Source organism: Varroa jacobsoni, unplaced genomic scaffold, assembly GCF_002532875.2.
Source record: "Varroa jacobsoni isolate VJ856 unplaced genomic scaffold, vjacob_1.0 scaffold_1270, whole genome shotgun sequence".
Taxonomy (NCBI): Eukaryota; Metazoa; Arthropoda; class Arachnida; order Mesostigmata; family Varroidae; genus Varroa; species Varroa jacobsoni.
In genome coordinates, this window is record NW_019214172.1 from 56,867 (window position 1) to 80,861 (window position 23,995).

General features: G+C 38.2%; 1 protein-coding gene across 1 annotated transcript in view; it reads right to left on the reverse strand.

Moving 5' to 3' along the window:
• LOC111268264 (rho GTPase-activating protein 45) overlaps nucleotides 1-20,865 on the reverse strand; it is a 41,400-nt gene extending 20,535 nt beyond the window's left edge. Inside the window, exons 1-5 of the mRNA XM_022847142.2 lie at nucleotides 18,165-20,865; nucleotides 4,370-4,751; nucleotides 3,613-3,900; nucleotides 1,723-1,845; nucleotides 1,118-1,361 (exon numbers count right to left, since the gene is read on the reverse strand). Of these exons, the coding sequence (XP_022702877.1) occupies nucleotides 1,118-1,361; nucleotides 1,723-1,845; nucleotides 3,613-3,900; nucleotides 4,370-4,751; nucleotides 18,165-18,434 (1,307 nt within the window). The 5' untranslated portion in view covers nucleotides 18,435-20,865. The remainder of the gene's footprint in view (nucleotides 1-1,117; nucleotides 1,362-1,722; nucleotides 1,846-3,612; nucleotides 3,901-4,369; nucleotides 4,752-18,164) is intronic.
• Nucleotides 20,866-23,995: the final 3,130 nt, after the last annotated feature.

Here is a 23,995-nt window from a genome sequence, read left to right on the forward strand (position 1 = left end):
GCAGTCTGTCTCCTGAGAGACCAGCAGCGTTTCGCTCTAATATTATACAATAATTAATTTATTATATTGTCGCCGTCATTCGCTACTTTTTTGTATAGGTCTCAACCAAATGATTTACTTCGTCTCGTCAAGAATTTCCTGTCTGTCCTGTCAAAGAAACAGTCAGAAAGTTCATTCACTGTATATAAAAATCTGGAAAATATTATGAATGAAAAATGATCTTTCGTTTAAGCTCTTGTGGACTAATTTTATAGTACCGACCCCATTCTCTGCCACTCATGAGACGAATTTTGCTTTACCTATAGGGTCCTTTTTAACAAAAACAGTGAACTCACCATCATTTCCACGCCATTTATGGTTATTTACACAACTGCCAATAGTGTTATGTTATCATCATTCTGGAATAATGTTATCTGTTAACCTAGCTACATCTAATTTTTGTTTAAATTAGAAGCCTTTTTTCCCCACCTCAGCCTTAATTATACTTCTCGGTTTTCCAACATTACTGCGTTCTTGTGTACTCCTTATGAGACTCAAATATTGGGGTCAAGTAGTATATATTTCAGCTTGATTAGTTGCGATATAGGTTATTATTTACGCTATCTTCTCCAAGGTGTTCACTACAAAGGTAGACTTCTTGTAATTGCTTCCAAGTATAATCCAGCTAATAATTTCTTAGCGGTACGACTTAAAAGTGCCATCAAATTATAAGTCTACTGAAAAATTATACATTTTATAAAAACATGATTATTATAGATTGTGCCCATATGTGAAAAACACTCCTAAAAGTACTATAGTTTTCTAATAACCAGTTATTCGTGTCTTTAGAAATAGCTCTGCTGTGAAACGATCAGTTACCATACCGGTAGACCATGTTTAGTAAGTACTACGCGTTGCAAGAGATTGAAAATCGTCGACGGTGTTTTAGTCACATACGTGTAATTAAGTTACTTGAAATGAACAGATGTCGAGAAATTTGTTTATTGTGTAGCTCAACACTAAGTTAAAGAAGCTTAATTAATACTTTATAATAACATAAGTCTCTCAAAGTAAAAAACCTAAAATATTTCAGGTAAGTAAAGTAAAAAATGAAAAAAATAAAAATGTTTTAGCCTACCTGCTGCTAAAAGCGAGAGCCAGTTGATCAATTGCATCGTAAATCATCTGGGAGTTATTTTCAATTGCTGAGTCACTTTCTTCGTAATTGTAGTTCTTCACGTTTTGTATAAGATTACTTGCACTGAGAAGGAGCACCGAACTTTGGATGGGTGAGTACTTCTGAAGGATCTCGCGAAGGATCCGAAGTACCTCGCCTAGTCTCTCATGGGCTGACACCAGCAGCTCAGTGTTATTTAGCCTTTCTAAAAAAGTCATCCCGCAAGCAAGAACTAGCTATTAAAAATGAAGAATCTATCAAAATAAGTGAGTAAGAAGCATTGGGAGAGTAGCAACAATTCAACGAAATATGTAGGTCGGTTTCCAAACGGCTTACAACTTTCGAGTATGCATGTTCAAAAAAAATACAATAGTAATGTATCTTACAAAAAGATTGAATAATAAATTAATTATAAGAGACCGTACATGAAAGCTATCTTTCCTTTATTAAATTATTGTATTGTCAACCTTTTGAGGCATATCAAGTGTCGAGACAAAAAAAGATGTACCACTTATTAACGTTTTTCTGGTCATAGACTAACTGTATAATTCCATCATAAGAATTACCTCTTTCCGTCACGAAAACATGCTTGAGCTTGCCAAGGGCTTCCTTGAAATTTCGAACGTCATGGGTGAGTGCTAATAGGTCTTCTCGTTCCACCACGATTGCTCCGCTAGCAGGACCCGTCACTATAAAGGATACTAAGCCAGTTACTTTATATTAGTTCTTTTAACAACTTCTGGATTAGATACATCAGTTTACCTCTTCTACATTAACCACGTTCTATGCACATATCTTTTAGCTTGTATGGTTCTGCTAGAAGGTCAATAAAAAACGCACCAAAAAACCCAAAAAAGACTGTCACGCACTATTGTAATTATACATAAAGAGCTAATTAAGGTAAACCTAGTAAACGTTTAGGTTCTAGTGGTCTTGTAGGTTGACAAGACTTAACAATATGCAATGTGTTAAAGCAATACGCTTTAAAGACGCGCATTTCAAAACAGCGGCTTCCGAAATGCCTTGATATCTGTTCTAATGCATCCGAACAAAAGGTAATTAAAATCGCTCGTAATAAGAGTTTTTTATAAGCTAGATATAAGATGGAAATTGTACGAAAAAGATACGATGGAAGTCTCAAGAAAAAACTGTTACGACATACAACGGAAATTATGTTCCATCCAATATATTTCTGCGATCTGTGATTCAGTTTACGAATTATCAGATTTAACTTTTTTATGATGAAGCATCCTCTGAACTTGTCTCGGTATCTGCACATGGTACCATATTTTGTTTTCTGTTTATTTTAACCCGATTTTGTACCCAGGAAATAATCATACACAGATCGACGACACCAGTGTGGTGATCAAGATTCACAAATATATTGATGTGTCCAATCAATCATTGGAAAGTGCTACTTAAAGTACTTTATGATGAGGAGTCACTGAGATCCCATTCTTGCGAATAGACTCTAGGAGTATTCCAGTCGATTCATTTTTTAGGCTCAGTAAGATTCAGACTTATCGAAATGGGTTCTTCATAATGCGCGTTCGCAAAACCGTCGCGTTGGAACATATATTTTTCAAGCAAATAGTCACGTTAGGATTATATTTTCACTTTAAGCTTTGAGACAGAGGCTAGAAAGATGAGGACGGGCTCAACATTGAGCAACATGTATATTATTGGGTTTCTTGATTTAAATGTAGTGTAACGAGTATCAGCGACCACCCTTTGGATGTCCTAGTAGCGCGTTTTTTTGCGCGAATAAGTGGAGCTCTTGCGTGAGCCAGGACGCAAATTTTACAAAACAATTACACCAGATTCACGAGTTTCTTGAAATATAGCTAGCACGTGTGACTCACGCTGAACATAACAGCATATCGAAAAGAAAATTTTAATGTGGGCCTCAACCAAAACCCAAACGATTCTGTCGTTTAAAAAAGTTGGGATAGTAGTTTTTTGGGTTGATTAGAATATGCAACGATCGATCTTATGCAAACGAATCACCTGAAAGCTGTTATTAATGTTGCAACCGTGCCAAAACAACTCGCTTGTTTGTGATATCTACAAACCTTATTTCTTTTATCATGAATGTGAGATGAAAACAATAATGTGAAATTAAGACTGCTTAACCACGAACCATTCTCTCTAAGTGTATATTTGACTGACTTCGAATTTCAAATACCTTGCGCGAAAAAGCTAAAGGTGACGGTAACGTCATATCAGCGCCTCTTAGTAAAAGTTGATATATAACATTTGTTCTTACTAAATAAACAGAAATCAATCTCAAAGGATTAATGACATATTTATACTGATGCACAGAGAAGTAGACACCCGCGGCATAATGAAAAATTTACGGTTAAGCTACACTTTACATTAAAATCGGACGGTGACATCTACTCTAAGTGCAATATTCTCATTAAACCATTTGTTAATGTATATACGTATATGCGTACATTGGGCTGCGGACTGCTGAGTAATCTGTTGTTGGAGGCCGCGATTGGAAACCGCAATCCCTGGTCCCCCTGTAAGACATTGATGATGGTGATGCAGATGGCGATGCTCGGGAAAATCACACGAATTTACCGACGTCATCGAGACAGATCGACTAATTGGATCTGCCAAGGGTAGAGCTGAAGCTGACGCACCCGAACCCCCGCTTCCGGCACCTCCTCCACCCATCAGAGATGATGAACTCGGGTTACGGCTATGGTATGACGGGCGGCGGCTCTCTGAGAGCGGTCCTGAGGTAGTTTCAGGAGTCAACATACATGCACACACAGCATATATCGAGAGACACAGTAGAGCATAACGCAGAAGTAACAGCAGCAAAAATAACAATGATATAGCGACAAATAGAATAGCAGAAAGAACACAGAACAGAAATAACGTGTACATGAGCCAAATGATTTTAGTATGATTTTTGGCCCCCAAATAACCGGTGTAGTGCACGGAATTCACGGAGGTTAACGAAGGACGTCTTGAAAACCGGTGCAAAACATACCTATGAAATGAGGGCAGTAGTTAGAGTTAGCTCTTAGGGAACAAAAAGTAAAGAAATAGAAAGAGAGATGGGGCAGGGGGGACAGTCGGAATCAGACCAACAAAGCTTAAGTCGAAGTGATAGTATGGTGGGAGGTAGATGTCCAGGGTCCTGGCGGGGCCAATGGAAGCCGTAGGAAGACCAGAAGCCACGAGGACCAAAATACGAACGTGGACTAGCGGAAGTGGTCGTTGGCGGCGGAATGGTTGGCGGGGTGGCCGCAGATTTCATGACAGTGGTGTTGGCGCTGATACACGCGTTCGTACTGGCAGAGGAATCGCCAATGGAAACAGCAGATACTGACGCACTTCGCGTTGAGACTCTGCGCCGCTTCGAATGTTTTCGATACTTGCCGGCTGGCTGCTGGTGGCCGGCACGGTGGGGACAGTGACTTTCATGACTCTGGTGGGGGGAACTTGCGCTTCCCGCACTGCCCGGCGCTGCCTGACTGCTTGCATAGATCGACAAGGTGGACGACGAGGATTGCTGGTCCTGCTCCCGCAGCTTGCAGGACGCTGGGCTATTACGACCGGACTCATCCGGCTGGAATGTCTGTAACAGATTCAGGAATATTAGATCTAACTGTTATAGCAGTAGCAAACAATGCTTCTTGGCACGCCTCTAATTAGATAATGGATGGATATAATAAACGTTTTTTTAAGACTGAAATCGTTCGACACAAATAAAAAAATAATATATATATTTATACATACTTTTTCTTTGATCTAAAGAATACCCGACCTGTACAACTTAAACTAGTTGTGGACGCTCTATCAATATGTTACACTAACCTCATTACCCTATCGCGGCGTTTTTGTTGCAGCTTTATCATGAACCAGTTTCAATTTACCCATTGCTTTCGACAAGCAATTTTACCGAGTTATCCCATTAAAATATTTTAGCAAATCCATCAGATGGGTGCAATAGTTCTATTATCTACCCTTTACTTGTTCAATCAAAAAACAGCAATGTATATCGAAATGCCTATTTGCTTTAGTTCAACTTCTCTGAAGAATTTTAGATATTTTTACAAGTTTTAGAAAAGTGACTGGTGTTTATAAAGATTCCGAAATCTACAAAAAAAAGTTTGGCAGAAATCTTACACATTTTCACATTTCCAAATTTTGCACATTTTTTGGAAATTTGCATATTTCCTACTATTAAAAACAATACAGTTCTACGAAAAGTACCTTCAAATAATTAATACAGGTAAACTTCTTCATATGCTATTGTCTTGTAGTTAAACATGAAAGTAACATAATAGTAATGAGAAGTTTATGACAAACATTTTTGGGAAAATTATAATCAAACGTTTACTAGAAGTACTAATTTTAAATTAATCGAACCATATTAATTTTAGAAAGAAACAACTTCAAATTGAAAGATATTTCAAGAAGATTGATTTCAAATCCTTTTCTTCAGATGTAAAAAATTGTGTCTTTTTAAAATCAGCGCAGACTGTTGTCGCTTGTTTATAATTTACCTCTAAATAAAGACCAATCATTGGGATTTTTTTAAAAATAAAAAATGTATTTCATCATAATATTATACTTTTGTTATATAGCTATATATATATAGCTATAAATATTATTGCAAATTGCGATCCATCGTATTGTATATTAAATTCAATACAGATATCCTTAATAAGCGCGTTCATCTAATGTACCTACGGTTTTTGAAATTAACAATTAAAGCTCCTAATACTTTATTTTAAAAGTTTCCTTCTCTAAATTCTTATATAACTTATAATTCTTTTGAATAGTGATCATGAGTGTCACGCTATTAATACTTTCAGTCTACTTTTCTCTCGGTATATACATCCCACAACTAATTTTGTTGTAAACTGGGTGTAGGTTTTATAGGTTAAAAAGTCTTACTTTAAAACCCTATGATGCTTTTGCAATGGTTCATCGTCTTTCTTAAAAATAGGTGGTGTTTTATTCAATACGGTTTTGATATACGCACACATTTTGCTTTTATACGGTTTCGTTCCTACCAAAGAAACTAGGCGCTTTGATGCCACACTGACTTCTTCACTATCGCTAGAAAAAGACAAGGTACAAATAATTTAAAAATCGTTCTAGCCGTAATAGGTAAATTTTTGAAGCAGCGGAATAAATAACAATCATTTGTCCGATTAGGCCTTACAAAAGCGGTGAGCACTTTCTCGTCGCAGAGAAATTGAAAACGGTTCATATATGAAATTTTTTTTTGGAGTGTAGAGCAGCGAAAAAGCTTAATATCTTCATGGACACCTGTCTAATTTTTGTAATACAAGAAATGTACTAGAACGTCTTGCGAACTTTTTGGCATTTGAATTTCCAAGACCGATTTTGAATTTCGAATTAAGTTGCCAGTATCCCTAGAGTCGCATTTGTTGTTACCTTCGTATACGTTTAAGCTCTTTTTTGCCGTATTTTTCTTGTTGTGTAACAAAATTTTTCTCAAGCTTTTCCAAAACCACATAGCGATCATCAGTATAGACCTTTACTTCGAGGCAAAAAAAGTTTATAATATTGATGTAAGAATGTTAGGTGCATTAGAAAACAGAAGAATTTCGCTCATATTTTCTAGACAATTATTTTGTCATCATAAGTTCTAGTTTTTATTCCATGATCTTCTGTTGACGAGCTCTTTAGATAGGCGTATACTTCTGACGATTGTAAATTCCTGAATATAAGGAACCAGCTCGACGTTATTGTACTACTTTTTCCAATCTAATCTAAAACAAATTCAGATCATCTAGATCTGAATCCAAGTTTAAGTGAATGGAATTTATTTGTTACAGTATGTCATTGCGGATATATTTGCGTTCTCTGCGAAGTAGCTCTGCTGTTGCTCTGTTTTACAGTTCAGGTCATTTGGTTTTTTTACGTTTGTGCTGTTACCTTTTAGCAATGCATTCATTCGGTAACAATTTTTTGTTTATGCAATTATTCTGATCACAGTATATTTCTGCCATGACTTACTTGGTGGTTCACCTGTTTTGTAAGTCCTCTGTTGATTATCCCACACTCCCGTTGCAAGAAACCCTGCGCTTTGCCCGTTACCCCATTAAGGTTACTCCTTTACCCGACCACCTATATATATATATATATATATATAGGTGGTCGGTAATGTCAATACTATAATGTATGATAGCATGCGCAATGCATAAAGTTGTAGCGGTATCAGTACAGCTAGTGGAGATTGCATACTTTCTCTGCCTACGGCTTTGGCCTAAGATCACGTATTTTGATGTAGGCAGAAAGGAAACTCTTGCCATCGACTTCAGATGCTTCTAGTCTTTCTAATGCTCCACGTGTTTTGCTAGCTACGAACCCAGCTTCGTGTTATCGCTTATTGTAGCACAAAACACATTGCTTTACTGACGCATCACCAACGTTTGCGCTAACAGTACTTGTTATAAACAAGCCTATTATGACTATACAACTGCTATTACTCAGGAGTTTGCTGTAGAGGTCAAAGGAGAAGGACGCATTAGTGAGGGAGACTATGTGCCTCTTCTCCATGTTCTTGTCTGCGTGTTCTGCCCACAGTTGGATCGATGCTGCTAGACCGATGCAAAGAGGAGACGCCCTCTCTAGCGATCGTCTGATGAAGACTATTATGGTGGGCTTGAGCTGAGTTAAAGGTCATATAGCAGAAGAGCTAACAAGAAGATCGGACTTAAAATAAGAGTACTGTAATTTCTCATACTCGACACTGTTGATATTTAAGGTTAAAAATAATTTCGTTACATTATGATATGATGGGTATATAGCTCTGTTCACAAATATTTGATCACCTTAATGCTACAAATATGCGCCTCTGATCAAGTCACCGAGATGTATTTCTTCAGTTATTAGAGGTATTATTTCAGGTCTTCATTTGTACGAAGTTTGTTAAAAAGGGATATTCGCATTTTCAAAATTTAGGAGTAAGATGTTTGAGCGTCTTTAGTAATCTGACTGTCTGTTATTACAATGCGGTACAATATACGACAGTAGTATTCCGTTCAATATCTAGGGTTCTTGAAGGACACTACAGTTTAAAAGAACTGTTAAGCGGCAAATTAAAAATTCGGTATTGAATATTTGTTGTCGCCCTGTAGGTGTCGTAAGTCTCAAGTTTTCAAATATATTACCCTGTTCCAGCAAGCACACAAATGCATTAACATATTTGCCTGCTAATCATAGGACGCGGACATAGACACACTATTTCGTGCTGGAAGCCAACCGTCCGATAGAATGCCTAACGCTGATACGGAACGTAAGGGTATCTAGACATTCGACGGAGTCTAAAATAGGTCAATAGATTCAACATGATGTGTATTTGATAGCGAGCTGTAGAATCTAAAGAGAACTTCTTTTGATATAATCTATACGTAAACTTCATGACGACGTTTTAATCAAATTTGGACAAGTTTCTAGTAGTAAAAATAACGTTTTTTGCAGCAGAATAGCCGTGTATACGATTAAAGCTGCTTAAATTAAATACAATTACAAATAAAATTAATAAATGCTCAATCATCGCATAGTTAGGAAATTAGGCGATGATTGGGATTAAATATATTACATTGAATTGCCGACAGTCTGCGTTATTTTAATGTTCTCCTTAGTTAGGAATAAAGATTCTGTTATACTGTACATTTAGCATATTTAGTGCTCCCCATGTATTCGGACTGAAGAAAACTACGTTTGGATACCAGGAGAGCTTTACATTTAAATGCGATAAATTAAAGGAACGATTTATCTTTCCGCAACTATGCCAAAAAAAGACTGAGGATTCGTGACACATTGAATTGCAAAAGTTACTTAGCTTTTTAAGTTGGGAGCCGAACTCAACAAAACGGAAAAACTGCACTTCTTCGTATTACGGTAAAATATGATATTTTTTTAGAAATGGATTCAATATTTCTAAACGCTACTGATGTTTTTTATTATTCATTCTCTTTTGATTCCTACTAGGCCAATTCTGCTTCGAGGCAACGAAATAATGGCAACGTGATGACAGGCAAAGTTGGAACTGCAATGAAAGCATGATATTGTTAAATGGAGCGTGTGCTACAGAGTTCGTACAATTAATTGAACACGATCATAAAATAAAACATCTGAATCAGCGTTAGTGAACACTCAATGCAAGGTACCGGGATGGTTAAAGCGATCTGATCGAATTGGACAAACGGGTATAAATAACTTAGTAAAGTAATGGAATCTAGCGAGCAATACAGCGCGTTTACTGAAATAGGATGATGATGATGTGGCAACAAGAAGATAACGATGGCGCAACAGAGTGAAAGAACGACTATCACAAGTTGTATTTTACGACTCGAGCACAGGCTCGGCAGGTCTCAATCTGTTTCAGGTTAAGCTAGGAAAAAGTTACTATGACAACGTTCGGTCTATATTAGAGTAAACTCTACAGAAGAAAGATATTGCTGTATATTGTTGTTATCTAATGTAGTTCAAGACTAAAGCTGAGTATCACTGCGAGGTTCACCCAACAACATACACCTGCGACCGATTATGACTAAAAAGAAGGTAACCTAATTGGAGGTCGGTGAATTATGATCTGTGACCAAATCTTTAACTGTTAAGGGGATTCGAATATGCTTATTTCCCAGAACACTTTGAAGATAAATAATTGTTCAGTAGCCTGGATCTACGACCCAGAGCGACAACCATAGTTATCGCAATGTACTTGTTCAGATCAGGACCAGCGGCAGCTCTAGTAGCGTTTAACTCAACTACGAAATCGATGAATGATAAACTTCGTTCACACAAGTATTGCGTTTAGTTTTGTATGTTTTTCAACGAAATCCATAGTACAAGTTGCTAAAACGATCTCTCCTAAAAACATCAGTTATTCGATGCATTTCAGAAACTTTGCTAGGAGTGAGTATACGCCTGACACGTTTTCACGAATAGAACCACACCGTATCTGAATAGCAGAAGGGCAACAGCATATTTAAGGCTGAAAGTTCCTCGTTAGAGATAAGATTTTCATGACTTACGTGAACGCACATATTAACTTGAAGCTGAATATACCTTGACCAACCTCATATCCAATAATTAAGCGAGATAGTAGAGAAAGCTTAAAGGCGTCTTTGCCTTTTACAATATAAAGCTTTTTGATAATGTACGCCAAAAATCAATGCTATTCATTGCAATCAAAAGGGAATGTTTGTGGAGCTATATATAAATGTACTTATATTGAGTATAGTCGTATCACGCGTGCAAGCACAGGTTAGAAGTGGGACCGAGAACGATCTAAATATAGTAGTCCGCTTAGTCTGCTGCAGGGTTCGTAGACTGATGAATGGACTTCCAAGTACAACGAAGTACTCTAAGATCCCTTATTGCCTGCTACTATTTTGTAAGTCTTTGCATAATATTATGTGTCCTAACGTATTCCGAACGTCCTATTCAATGTCTCTACCAGTATTTGTATTGCATATCGGTGCATACAAACGAATATAATACGTTGATCAAGACAAACATTACACAGCTTAGATATAGATTTATGAATTATAGCGTTCATATGCGTAACGTGGTATGAATTCCCGATATTCAAGTAAATTGTGCTGCTGGCAACTTAGCACAAATAGTTATCACTATTTTTTTTAAAAAGGAATATTGTTCCCTGAAAATATGGTTGTCCTAAGTTAAGACTGGGTAGAGTAGTTTCCTTGTAGACTTTTCTTCTTCGAAACAATGTAACCTCTGTATGTCTGTAATAACATAGGAAAATTACACTTGTATGATAAGTGTATATATAATATAAAAAATAACTATATATGTAATAATAAGTATGCTTAATTTATGTTTAACATTATCGTTCTGGAGTATCTGTCCTATTACTTCGCCACGAGATTATGTTTGCCAATCATTAAATACTAAGTATAAGCTATAGTTTAGACATTATTTTGAATTAGGTAAAAATCGAAATTTTTGAATTTAAAAAAAAAAGTCAGATATTACAAAGAAATTGCTTTTAAGTCTACTTAGAAGTAAATTCTTATCCGAAATGTCAGAGTTTAGCATAAACCATGCATCCAAGCTAACACGCATCTTTCGTGGTTCCTGTGTAGCCATCAAATTCCAGGCGCATTTTTAATACAATAGCTTCAAATGTCTTCTACATATCCGAATACATCATGGCGCGATGAGGCCAGAAAGTTTAGTTTGACCCAACTCGGCGCTTCTGGTGATGTCTCGTTTATGTTTTAACATTCTAATCCAACTCCGAAACTTATCATTTAGATTATAATGTGTAGTCATCTCGCATTTGTGTATAGTATAGCGGGTTTTTTCTTAAGCTAGCTGAACGACCTCTAAAAAACCCTCTGTGGCAGAGAAAGTTTCTACGATTCGATTGTTTGTTTGCAATGCTTACTTTTGATCTCAATATCTTCTTTGTGGCTAAATTCAAATTATGTACATAATGGTAAATAAAGTTTGTACAATCAAATTGGTAACTAACAGTTTTTGATCGTCAATTGAGTTGTCTAGGTTGACTACCTGCGCCCGCCAAAGTACTAATGTAGTTGTACGGAATAGTTTCCCGTCGAAATCAGACTATTACACAGTATGCAAGCGGTAGCGAATTAAAAGAGCTCTGGCTTGCGACCTTCTCACCCTTTCCATTTAGCTTTCAGTGAAAGAATCGAAGCGTAGATTATTATATGTTCCAAAGGCTGCCAAGCAGCTCAAGCAACTGCCTTTGATCCTTCGGCGGAACGGCTTCTCATTCTATAACCCTGTACAACAAAAGAATTATAATACTAGCAATACTTATCGTTATCGTATTGCTTTGGAAACTGAGCAGTCACTGACTGACTGACTGGCTCATGACTATCCTGAATTACCAAATGCCAAATTTAATAGTCAATCGCTTTTTTCAGTAGCCAAGCATCTGCACTATGTCGGTTCTCAATCACTTAGGCAACAATAAGTCGGAAAATTCGAGAGGAATTGAATTTGTCGCCTTATGACCCTTGATTCCGGATGTCATTTCAGCACCTTTGACGTCTGGCACCGCTTCATAAGCTATGCTCCCAGCGCGAAACAAAGTGCGTCTACGTCCGGATTGAATTTAGACCACCACGTATCCTTAATTTCAGCAAACAAACATGTCACCCACTAGGCTCTCACGGGCACAACATATTCTGCACTTTAATTTTCTTAAAATTGAAGAAAACAAATTGTTTTCTTAGAAAAAACTTACGTTATCATCAGTTAGCTATTTATCCATGAGTCGCTTGAAAATAGTTAGACAAATAAAAAAAAAAAAAAGAAATATTCTTGGCTAATACATCGTAATAATATCACTTCTAAAAGATGTGTACTACCCATTTACGCCTAATTCGTTAATGCCGCAATGTGGCAGGCGGGTTTCTATTGACCGCAGTTTTCACATGAAGTGTGGAATCAACCGCATTTTTGTCAGATCTGAGACAACGTTAAGGGGGATGAAACACGCATCATAATTTTTTTACGCCTAGTTCTTCGGCAATCGATCAATGCCAGCTGTATTCGCTGGATACCTAAATGCTCAAGCTGTAGCTTAGTCAATTAGGTTGTAAAAATTTTTTTCGTTTAAAACTCAGAATGCCTGAACTGCGATATCCTGATTGGCGCTTCTCGGTTTTGGAACAACCCTTTCTACGCACTCAAGTGCCTACAGATTTATCCAGTTGTCACTTCCTACAGTTATCATAGCTTTGCAAGTCGATCACCTTTCGCAGAGCTGCTGCCACTTTTAGAGACATGGAGCGTTTTAGATTTAGGTCAGTGAGGCCATTAATTTCACTGCGATTAGAGTTTTAAAAACTTTTACTTCAAAATATTTTACTATAAATGTTTTGTGTGTGTCTAACTATTTTTCTTAACTCTTTACGGTAGGGAAATTGACTAGTTGTTGCAATTATAGTTGATGCTGTGATCGTGGGATGCCTGGGAATAGTTTACTCTGTAGTATGATTTTGGTTAGGGGCTCTATTAGGCGATGAACCGATTTTTGTCATATTTTGCGTAGAGATAACATTTCAATGATTATTTTTTACAATTACTGTACAAATATAATCGAATGGTCTTTGCCACGTTCTTTTTTGCCCATCCGGGTTGCATGATTTTATCAAAGCGTAACCTGGCAAGCACGTGGGCAGCTGTAGCCTCTTATGAGGTTTGCTTTCCATGCGACTACTATTGGCTTGTTAAGCCCAATGAAATCGTTGGTCAACAGACCCGCTGGTTTTTGTCGAGATAGGACTTGAACAGATTGCACGGCCTAGTGTATTTCGTCGTTAACAGCCGAGTGCCATGGATGTCATCATTCTTCATCGCGCATGTATTCCAATTCATGGTCGCTGATAAATTTGGTTTGCACGTAGCTTCCGGCACTGACAGCGCAGCAAAACGTCTACTTAAAGCAATATTATTAAAGCAATTAAAGTGTTATTTTCTACCATGATCCTGGACTCGGATTGTAAATATTTTCCAATGACAAGTATAAAAACGATTTTTACCTTCGCAGGGCCTATTGGTTTTATTGTTTATAGTCATTGTACGATTATTCAGGCATTTTTTATTTACTTCGCTCAAAAGCAGCCGAATTTTAGGTTGCGAGGGAAAGCAGAAAGCGATTCGTCAGCTTATGTGTTAGTTTAAATATTTAGTAATTACGTAAAACTGAAATTAGTCGTTCGATGATAATTTGACTTGAAATGCTGCCTTTTTTCTTAGTATTTTTGGTAATTTATGCTCAGCTTGAAGACTTTCTTTAGTACTACGGCACTGATACAGTTGTTTATTTTCCCGGCGTTTCCACAGACTGTCATTTCTTGTCCCAGATGTAAACATGTATGCCGTTATGTTTATTATATGTTACACTAAACGCCTACTGCGTGCTTTTGGCGTATCTTCACAGCGATGCCTTGTTGCAATAAGGCAATTATGTAGAGATGCGATTACTGAGGCATTAATGATTTACTCCATATGTGAATAACAATGTTATAAAGCGAAACGAACTGAGCTGGCATGTACTTTTAGTGAGAAGACTCAAGTCTCCCCAGTTCGGTCGGTCTTCAAGCTGAAACCCTAGTGAACATCTGTGGAAGTCATCTAAGGTCTGACAAAGATCATTGAAGTTGAATGTGTCTCAGAAAGCAAAGTGTCTTGGAATACGGTCAGTAGCCATCAAGTAGAAGTTTAAGTGCTTCGAATTTTACGTTTGATACTACCTTTAAGCTTTGCTTCAGACAGGTGGTCCCCTAAAGTGGCTTCGCGCTCGATTTTAAATATAAGGTTACGTGCATCTAGATTCAGTACGCAAGCACAGCACCACTTCGTTGTAACGGCTACAGACAAAGATAACCTAAACTCGCAAAGAGGTTATAATTTGTTGCCTACATTTACACGAGCATAATGGAAAGAATTATAACGAGCATCACTAATTTCTTTTGATTACGTTTACATATACACTGCAAGCAAAATTGAAAAAACGTTTCAAATTGTTAGCTAAGTGAATTTCGAGTCTCATGTAAATCAGGTGATATTGCTTGTTGCTCCAGGTGCTCTTCCAATGGTCCTACTAACCTGATGAAGGTATTTCACTACCTCGTTTCAATTTACCGAATTTGGTTCTCTTTACATCTAACCTTAAATAAACAAAAGCTCGACTGCAGAGCATCTTCAAAGTTGTTTGGTTAAGATTTTCCTGAGTCACTAACTGACTTGAATGTAAAGGCCCAATGATTTGCGTACCGTTCGAACTCCTTGGTCCGTGTTTCAAGACGGGTCAAATTTAACTAATACTACCGACTGATGGCGGACCGCTTACCTATAGTAACATATACATCGCAAAACCAAATTGATTGTTAGAAAACACAGACCACATCTGTCACACGGCTAAATAGCTGACACCCAGCACATAACTGCGCATTACGTATGGGCTGTTTACCATAGCAGCATAGTATACAGATTCTGACCAAGAGCAATCAGTTGAACAGACAACCTGCACTCGAGGCATCACAAAACCAAATAGATCGTTGATAGACACACCACTCAGCGGCGCAGGTATCTGTTTTACTTAATATTGTTTCACGTACCGTTAAACTCCGCTTCAACAAGTTAGCAGACCTACACAGGCTTTTCACCTTAAAGAGAAGGCAAAGCTGTACTCGCCCTCTTTAACAAAGCACTTTTACGTCTTACCTTTTATTATATAAAACAATAAGAATTGGCAATATGCTTAATTCCACTCGCAAATATACGGAAATCTCTTCTGATTACTAATATGTTAAAATCTAGCGGGCTTCTCAGATATTTTTGGATACACGTAAAATGTAGACATAATTGCATTCATGTTGAGATCTTCTCCTTGCATTAACTGCATTATCGTCTGGCAGCTATCCAACTGCATAAATTCTACCTACTGAGTTAATCAATGTACTATTTTTATCCTCTTAGAAATTTTAACGGTTACCGAAAACAGGTAACAGCAAGTAAAAAAGTCAAACTTCCCTCAACTAATATTTTTCTTTATAGAAAAACAATCAAATGCAAGATACTTCAGTATGAAATAAAAATCACTTAATTTTAGATACACAGTGTCGTTTTTCAAAATGCGTATTTTATAACGGTGTGAGATTTTTTTTTGTTTTTGAGATATATGAATCTGACACTGTTCATTCGCATATAGTTATATCGCAGGTTTTCAACAGGCGAGTTGCAAAAGGTCACAGAAAGTCATACATTTTTTTTTCGACTAGTTTACGAATATGACTTCTATCATAAAACTATGGCGGTAAAAACGGCGTCAAGGATCCGTTAGTTTAAAAAATTCCTGAAAAAAAACTTCGAACACGAAGATCATTCTTATAAAAGGTCCTATGCAAGGGTGAATATACTGTATGCTGTTTTATTATTTTTGCTAGTGAATGTGTATATTATTACAGTAATATACTTGTAATAATAAAGTTAAAAAATTGGACAATTGGATGGCGCCTGATTTGAGCTAAGGTCAAAAATACACGTAAAGATACTTGTCTTTCTTCGCTTCTACCAGACAGGAGAAATTCAGTTAGTAAATGTAAATGATTGGTTTTGACTTCTGATCAAAATAGACTATCTACGATAATCACAAGCGGTTATATCAAAGGGCGGATGCAACTGAGCTGGTAAACGGTCACCCAAAAGCAAATATCCAGTTATAAATATACTGTAGTCGTCTGATGCAGGCGTTATTCCTCAATTCTGGTTCATGATCATGGCTGGTGCCAACATTGCCTCTGGACACCGTTTTTTTCACATTTGTTTATTATATTTGCCATTCATGGCGATTACAGTTTCGATTCCCGATCTAAACGACATTTTAAAAAAATTGCTCAATCCAGTTGATAGTTTATGTATAATATGCTTTATGCTTCCATATAATATTATTGGACACATCACAACGTTGGACGATTCTTTGTGATTAGATCTGATGAGGCCAAGTGCATCTTGCATTTATGATACCTGAACTTAAAAAATAGACGCATCATCGGGCAAGCCTTAAAAATCACGGTCTCAAACACGGCTTCATATCAGAACGAGAGAACGGCTCCTGTTTCCCGCCACGAGCCTATAGATTGTTGTTCATTACGAGGCTGCCCAGATAATAACAAGTTCACTGAATATCTTCAAATGTACACATTTACATGTTAGTTCCTTACATTCTGCTATGAGATTAATAAAAGGCCTAGCATCTGCGGTTACCCAATACCATCTTGATCTTAAGGATAAGAACCTGTAAATGTAAACATTAAAAGTTCTTACTTTCGTTATTCAAGTATTATAATCTAATGTGAATCCTATAAGTATGAAAATGAGTATGATAAGTGCCTAAGCATTGTTTAAGCAAAACGTAAAAAGCAGGCTTCAAACTCTTATACACTCGTACGTCACGCGACCTATCGTTGTTATACACGCTTGATGCCGTTACAATAACGAAGTATCCCATCGTATATAATGAATCATTGGTTTTTAAGCTTAACCAAATTATTCAGAAAACTTAAAAATCGAATGTGTTATCTGTGTTAGCATACAGCTACAAATCGTCTGATGTCTCTAGTGTTCTTGAAGTTAATTCCTTTTATCTGATTAGCTAGCTATCAAATTAGATCATTGTGTGGGTACATTACCTACCTGAGTATCCTGATGGCAGAAAAATTAACCCACTTTCAGAAATATCTAAATGCTTTCCTTAGCCTGAGGCATGGGCAGTATCCTGATGGCAGAAAAATTAACCCACTTTCAGAAATATCCAAATGCTTTCCTTAGCCTGAGGCATGGGCAGTATCCTGATGGCAGAAAAATTAACCCACTTTCAGAAATATCTAAATGCTTTCCTTAGCCTGGGGCATGGGCAGTTCTATGAATTTCATGCCCAGAACTCTGAATCTGTCGTAAGGTTCTTAGTTGTCTTTTCGTCGACACCACGAAGATAACGGGGTGAGATTACTAGATATTAAGTAGTTATGCAGAGTATATTTAATACAAAAATAAGCAGAAGACCTCTTAAATAATCTAAAACCGGTATAGTGCAGCAGCTCCGGCTACTGTGCCGGTAACAATTATTCCATGTTCTAGACTTCCATTCATAACTGGAAGGTTCTCTGATGGCTATACCCGCTATCATGGGCTCAAGTCGTTGAGGCTATGGCAACCATTGCCTACAAATCACCCAGTGGACAAAAATACCTTTTCTGCCACTACCCCGTCGCGATGAGAGTTTAAGCCTTACGCGCCCCAGAGCGTTCTCGGTGGAATAGTACACCGGTAGACTAGCAATCGAGTGAAGTTCCCTGTCTTCATATACGTATCTTCCTAGCTAACTATTCAATAGGAATAATTAGGTAGTGACGATACGCGATATAACCCACATGTAAGATAAATTGAGTAAAACTGCCTTCAGATTGTCTTGATTTACTTTTGTTTGGATTACCTGAATAATCCCTGGCAAGGCCATGATGACTCCAGCGGCGTAACTGGCTCGTCGTTGACGACAAGTCTTGCAGAGCGCCTTGGCAAGATCCATAACGTTTCGATAAGGCAAAGAAGCTCGTCGGGAGGCCTTGTGCGGAACGATAGAAGACTCCATGAACGCGCGAAATCCCGAGTATCCAGCGTAGCCCGGTTTCTCCGAATGACCTTGCCTGTCGTGGCGCTCGCGTTTATCATGCGGCTTATATTTGTCGTCTTTCTTGCGACTCATCGGGAAGAACGATATCTGTTCTTCTCCTATCAAAGCCGACTCTTGACACTTATAGCCACTACTTATTTCCTTAACTAAGCTTATAATAAACTTAGTAAAATAAGAGGGACTCTGCTTAGTCAAGCCTCTGGTTACCGTTTTCTGGCTTATTTTAGCTAAAAGTTCGCACCAACGTATCCAGACGAAGGTTGCCAGTGAAGAATCCCATTCTGTGGGAAACCACGGTGCGTTTTTCAGTTGCTGGGTCGTACCCAACTGCGTTCATGGAAGAAACGTTTTCTGCCCAGGTACGAGATAAGGTGGAAATACGTCATTTGTCCTACGAGCACCACAAAAAAGTACATGCCTCTCTATGTGGTCCCGGTAGCCAGACGGATCTAACTGCAGGCAAACTTAGCGGCGAAATGAAGGTTTCTAATCGAGTTTGTGAGTGCTTGACTTTCTGTTTCTAGAACCGATCAGCTCTTTGCGGTTGTTAGGAAACGTAAACTGAAGATGACATGTAGAATATGCTGGTCAGCCAGATCGACTGACACTAAGTGTGAAGGCGAAAAGGGGAAGGAGAACGTTGTGTAGCTGATATAGGGACACTCTACCTGAATTTTCCGGCGGGAAATGGTGCCAATCGTTGTCGTTTTAGGAAGATACTCGCGCGCAATGGCTTGATGCACTTGAGCCTCTTGTAACCGGCGAGCTTTCACAGTGTCGCCTAATGCGTTGGTCAGCCAGGCTACTGCGTAACACTTGCCCGTTGCTGTTTCACTGGCACGGATACGCCAAATGAGCAAGTAGCACGTCGACAAGCCCTTGCTCGAATGAAAGCTATAAGCTGCCAACGGGTTTTGCCGCACACCGCACCTGGCTACCGCTCGCTCATACCCATTGTACCTATATTTAACGTCCGAGAGAGCACAAGGGAGCGGATGGGGAGAAGTAAGCCAGTAAGCAGCAGATAGCGAACCACCCCCGACACAATGAGATCCTTCCTCCAGACCCGGTTTGGCTTCGACTGAACCCGCTGCCACAATCACCTGACTGGGCTTATACCTTTTCGGTGAGGGTGGCTTCAGCGTTTGGCAAGGTGGTTAGAAAGGGCAGCCGAGCTTCGACCATCTGCAAATAGAGACTTCACGCGAGTAGAAACAATATTTCTCTGCGTTGCTCCTAATTTGCGTTGCAGTCATGGGCGATCACCCCATTTGTATAATACATGGCACATAGATGGAAGCAGCGTTGTTTTTAAGCCATGACGTAAACATTTATTATTTACTAAGGACTCAGAATTTCTGCATTACCTTTTTTGTGTAAATGTTCGTGTCATTTGTGAATCACTGATAATGTACTTCTCCTGCTATTCGGTATTTCATAAGATACAATGATATAAATGCAGAAGCGGCAAACCCTCGCTCGGAGTACAACGGCAATTATACAGGATCCACAGGCTGCGTCTATGTGAATTCTTGACGTATAAACTCCATGGTCACGGTTAAAGGCGACAGGGGCGTCGATTATCACACACAAGTTCACATAGGTGGATGAACGGTAGTCTTAACTGGCACCAATTTTGCCTGCAGAGGGTTTTCGCAGACTCTCACCGAATCATTCACTGTAAACGTCACTTGCTGATCAAGTGCAGTGTCCAAAAGGCTTCATCTCTTTTGCGAATAAGAAGTAGACAAAAGATATTGGCGACATCTACAAAACTAAAAGAGCTCAAAAACGGAAGCCTGCTGTGCGCCTTTGATATCCCATTGCCACCTTATGGCCATGATGAACCGAAAAGGACCCATAGCAGCAGCTGTATTAGAGGCATTCACCTAACGTCACTTCACGACGAGCCAACCTTCCTTCGAATTTTGTCAGCTATACCGTGGCTGCTCGAAGGGAATCTGCAGACGATCTCATTTGTTTGTAAATTAGGAATGAGAGAAAGGGGAGAGAGAAAAACGATAAAAGTAACAAAATATAGGGGAGCCTTGGACTCCGGTATAACTTCGTTATGAAGCAGTCTGAGAGGGAACTTTCGTCACGGAGCTATCAGCCTGGCCAGAGTTCGCGTAAACGCAGAAACAAAGGGGAGCAAAGACCTTTAGCAGTGATGGCCTTTGGGAAACAGACAAGAAACGCACAGAAATCCGGCCAGACCGGCGGGAGGATGGAGAGAACCAAAGGACAAAAGGGGAGGGTGAAGCCTCCTGCGTACAACGTTGGCAAAAAAGACAGCCGCCACGGCAGCCCGCTCTCGCTCCTCATTTCACTTACCATCGCAGAGGTTACGAGCACGCTGTTCTCTGGGAATCCAATGGTCTATACGCCATTCAACTAAACTCTCCATAGAAATATAACGAAACAATAAACACAACCACAGTGACACACTTTTCGGCACTCCGGTAGATTGCTACCTACAGCCGAGGGCCATCGACAAAGCAAAGCGTTTGTCAAAGTGCTTCTACAGTATGTGAAGATTGGTTCATGAGCGATATTTAATGTAATGCAGTTATTCTCGGTTAAGATCATATTTTGTATACAAAATGCGTAGATCATGTGCTATGCCAGTAATTATCTATTATTTACTATATAATCAATATTAGACACATACATCGGGATCACCCTCAATAAAGGGGGAAGCTGGAAGTAGGTCAATTAGTTTTGTTAGTCTTATCATGTCTAAAAAGCCTTCCACTGAGTAATAGTAAAGTAATGGTAAAACAAATATGCGCTGCTTTACCTACTGTTCTCCTTTGTAAGTTTCTTTTTCTTTTGTCAATCTCGATTGGATGCGTTCAGGCAAATTCAATAATTCAAAGGAGTTACGAAGCTACAAACAAAAAAACCTTACCGTCTTTTTTTTGAGAAAAAGTTGTTATATATTAGTGAATAGAAATAAGTTGAATGCTGTGACAGACATTAACAAACAGAACAATAACAGCAACATTCGACTGAAACGGATTTATACTGCATTCAAATCAGGCTGAGCCCTAATATTAGGAAATACCCATCAGAAGATGGGGCGTATAAGATGAACTGAATCAGACAACAAAGGACAACAACTTGTAATTCAAGTTGAATGAAGGTTGTATTTCGTGTAAGAGCTAAGATTGAAAATATTATAACTAAGCTCAAAAGTACTTTTTCCACTTTAATTATATATATTACTTTGTATTATGCCTACTCCTAACTTTTTCGGATTTGCTCATAATTATTCATTTATACCATATTTGTGCATAGAAGATGAACCGAATAATCCTAATCCCAAATGTTTGCTGTTATGAACATTTCGCCTTTCCAACATCCACTTTTGGGACTAACTGAACAGATACCCCTCGGTCTAGGACAGGCGCTGCATTTAAATTAGTTTGTCGAGCCGACAGAAAGACGCTGTACTTTTCGTTATAATCTTTTCATACAACGATCAAAGAGCTAATCGTAACCTAGATGCACTGAAGCTTTTGCCCAGGGACATCTATTTGGTGGAATGGTAATAAAGTCTACGCACGAATAGGCAAAACTGCCTACTTTAAAGCCTTCAAGAAGAAGGTTCGTCTATTACTGATCTCAAATATTACAAATCTTCAAGTATTTTTGTTTGTTTTACTGGACATGGAATGTTAGACACGTCAGATTTTTACAGTTCAAATGGAGACCCACCATTTGTTTCTTTTACTTAGTTCAACTGTAGACAACTAATAGATAATCTAAATATCTTTTGGTATAACGGTTCTATTATCGCATTTAAAACCAAAATAATATTGAAATGCTTGCAATAGGCTCTTGTATGCCCTAATAGAGCTTAGTTTATGGATCTTACCGTACGGGCTCTGAAGACAGGTGAAGTGTGTTTTAGAATGAAGCAGTTTTTGCGTTCAATTTATAGCACAAACTGCTTGTCTAGATAGCCCTCAAACAAGTTTAAGTGGTCACACTACTAAATGAGTTACTAGTGTTAATCCCTTCTTGTGTAATGCTATGGTTATGCACTTCATCTTTATGCACACTGTATTTGGGAAGTCAAGTATTTACCGTTACTAGGGTTCAACAAAAGTGCCAGCAGTCAGCTACGTCCCTTGAAATGATTTTTCCTTTCCGTCGTCGCAGGCGCTCAATTAGGGGTTCGTTAGGACACCATCCATTTCCGTTTTCGATAGCCCTTTTCGTAGATCTTATTATTTGTATAATAACAATAACATCTATTAAATAACATAATCACAAGTGTTCGGACTAAAACTAGTGTTGCCTACATATAACTTGGATCTGAATGAAAACAGATGTTTGGGTGAAGTTTTTTTTAACTACTGGCAGGAAAATCTCTGGCGGACACGTCTGTCCATTGTGGTTGTCATTTACTCAAATCCTTTTTCTTAATCGGAGAAAAACACTCCTGTCTATAATTTCTTCACAATAGCGATACTAAGCAAATTGATGCTGTATTATATTAGATTGGCACTTAATCACGCATGCTTATACAAGGTATTCAGTTGTAGACTGTAATGTAATTATAAGACCTTTCTGCAGAATGTGCTCACGCACCTAGCGAGCTTTGCATTCAGTTGCTCATACAAGCAGACGCACTATTTTGCTTCAGCACGCCAGTGCTATTAGACAACGTAGCAGTTCACGGTTTCCACCACAACTTTTAAAGTATCGATATATAAACATCTTTTTAAAAGAAATATGCCCGCACAATGTTTCCTTCAGTGGACACGACACTCAGCACGTTAATTTCGTATTACCCACTGTGGGTAAAATTTTTGCGTCGTCGACAATCCAGAGATCGATCCGAATATTGACTTTGAAATCCATGGCTAATATTTTACCCCAGATGTTGTCTTGACATTAGTGATAGGAAATCGCTGCGCAGGGTCTTCGTGAACAATTCGAGCAATTTTGTCCACAGCTAAGTTAAATTCAGCCACAAAGGCGAGCGCCAAAACAGCAGAATTACAAACATTGTACTCCCGCGCCTTGTCAATCAGTTATGAAGCCTTTACAAATGGTTTACTATCGTCTTCTTCCAATTTTTTTTATATAGAAAAGTCTGTTTCTTCAGCAGCCGTGTGGGAGTTCATCAAAGTAAATAAATGGGACAATAGCTGATACTCCGCTTTACTTCGAAGATGAGCCATCTGCTTCGAGTTTTTGGTTTTTTTTTTCTAAAAAAAACTTCCGTCCCTTTACTTCAGGGAACACATTCCCGCCGTGGTCAACAGGCTGCCAAATCTGCCCCATATGTATAGGTTTGCTTATATATGTAAGTATAAATAATGCTTAAAATATACTTTTACTAGCGAGAGTAGATTCGCTAAAATGTATAAGTACAGTTTGTTTCACAAATTCTGTGCAAATGCCGTTTTTTGTCTCACCACACATCTGACGATGGTTACGCTCACAGAACTTGTATATATATTGATTAAAAAGTTTTAATAGGTAAAAAAAAGTTTAAATAGATATAGAAAAATTGAAAATTTTGAATTTTATCTATTGAAAAAATAGTAAATCCTTTCCTAGCAGTAAATAGGAAACCTCGACTCCCAACTGTAGTGAGTTGCTTCTTCGGTGTATAC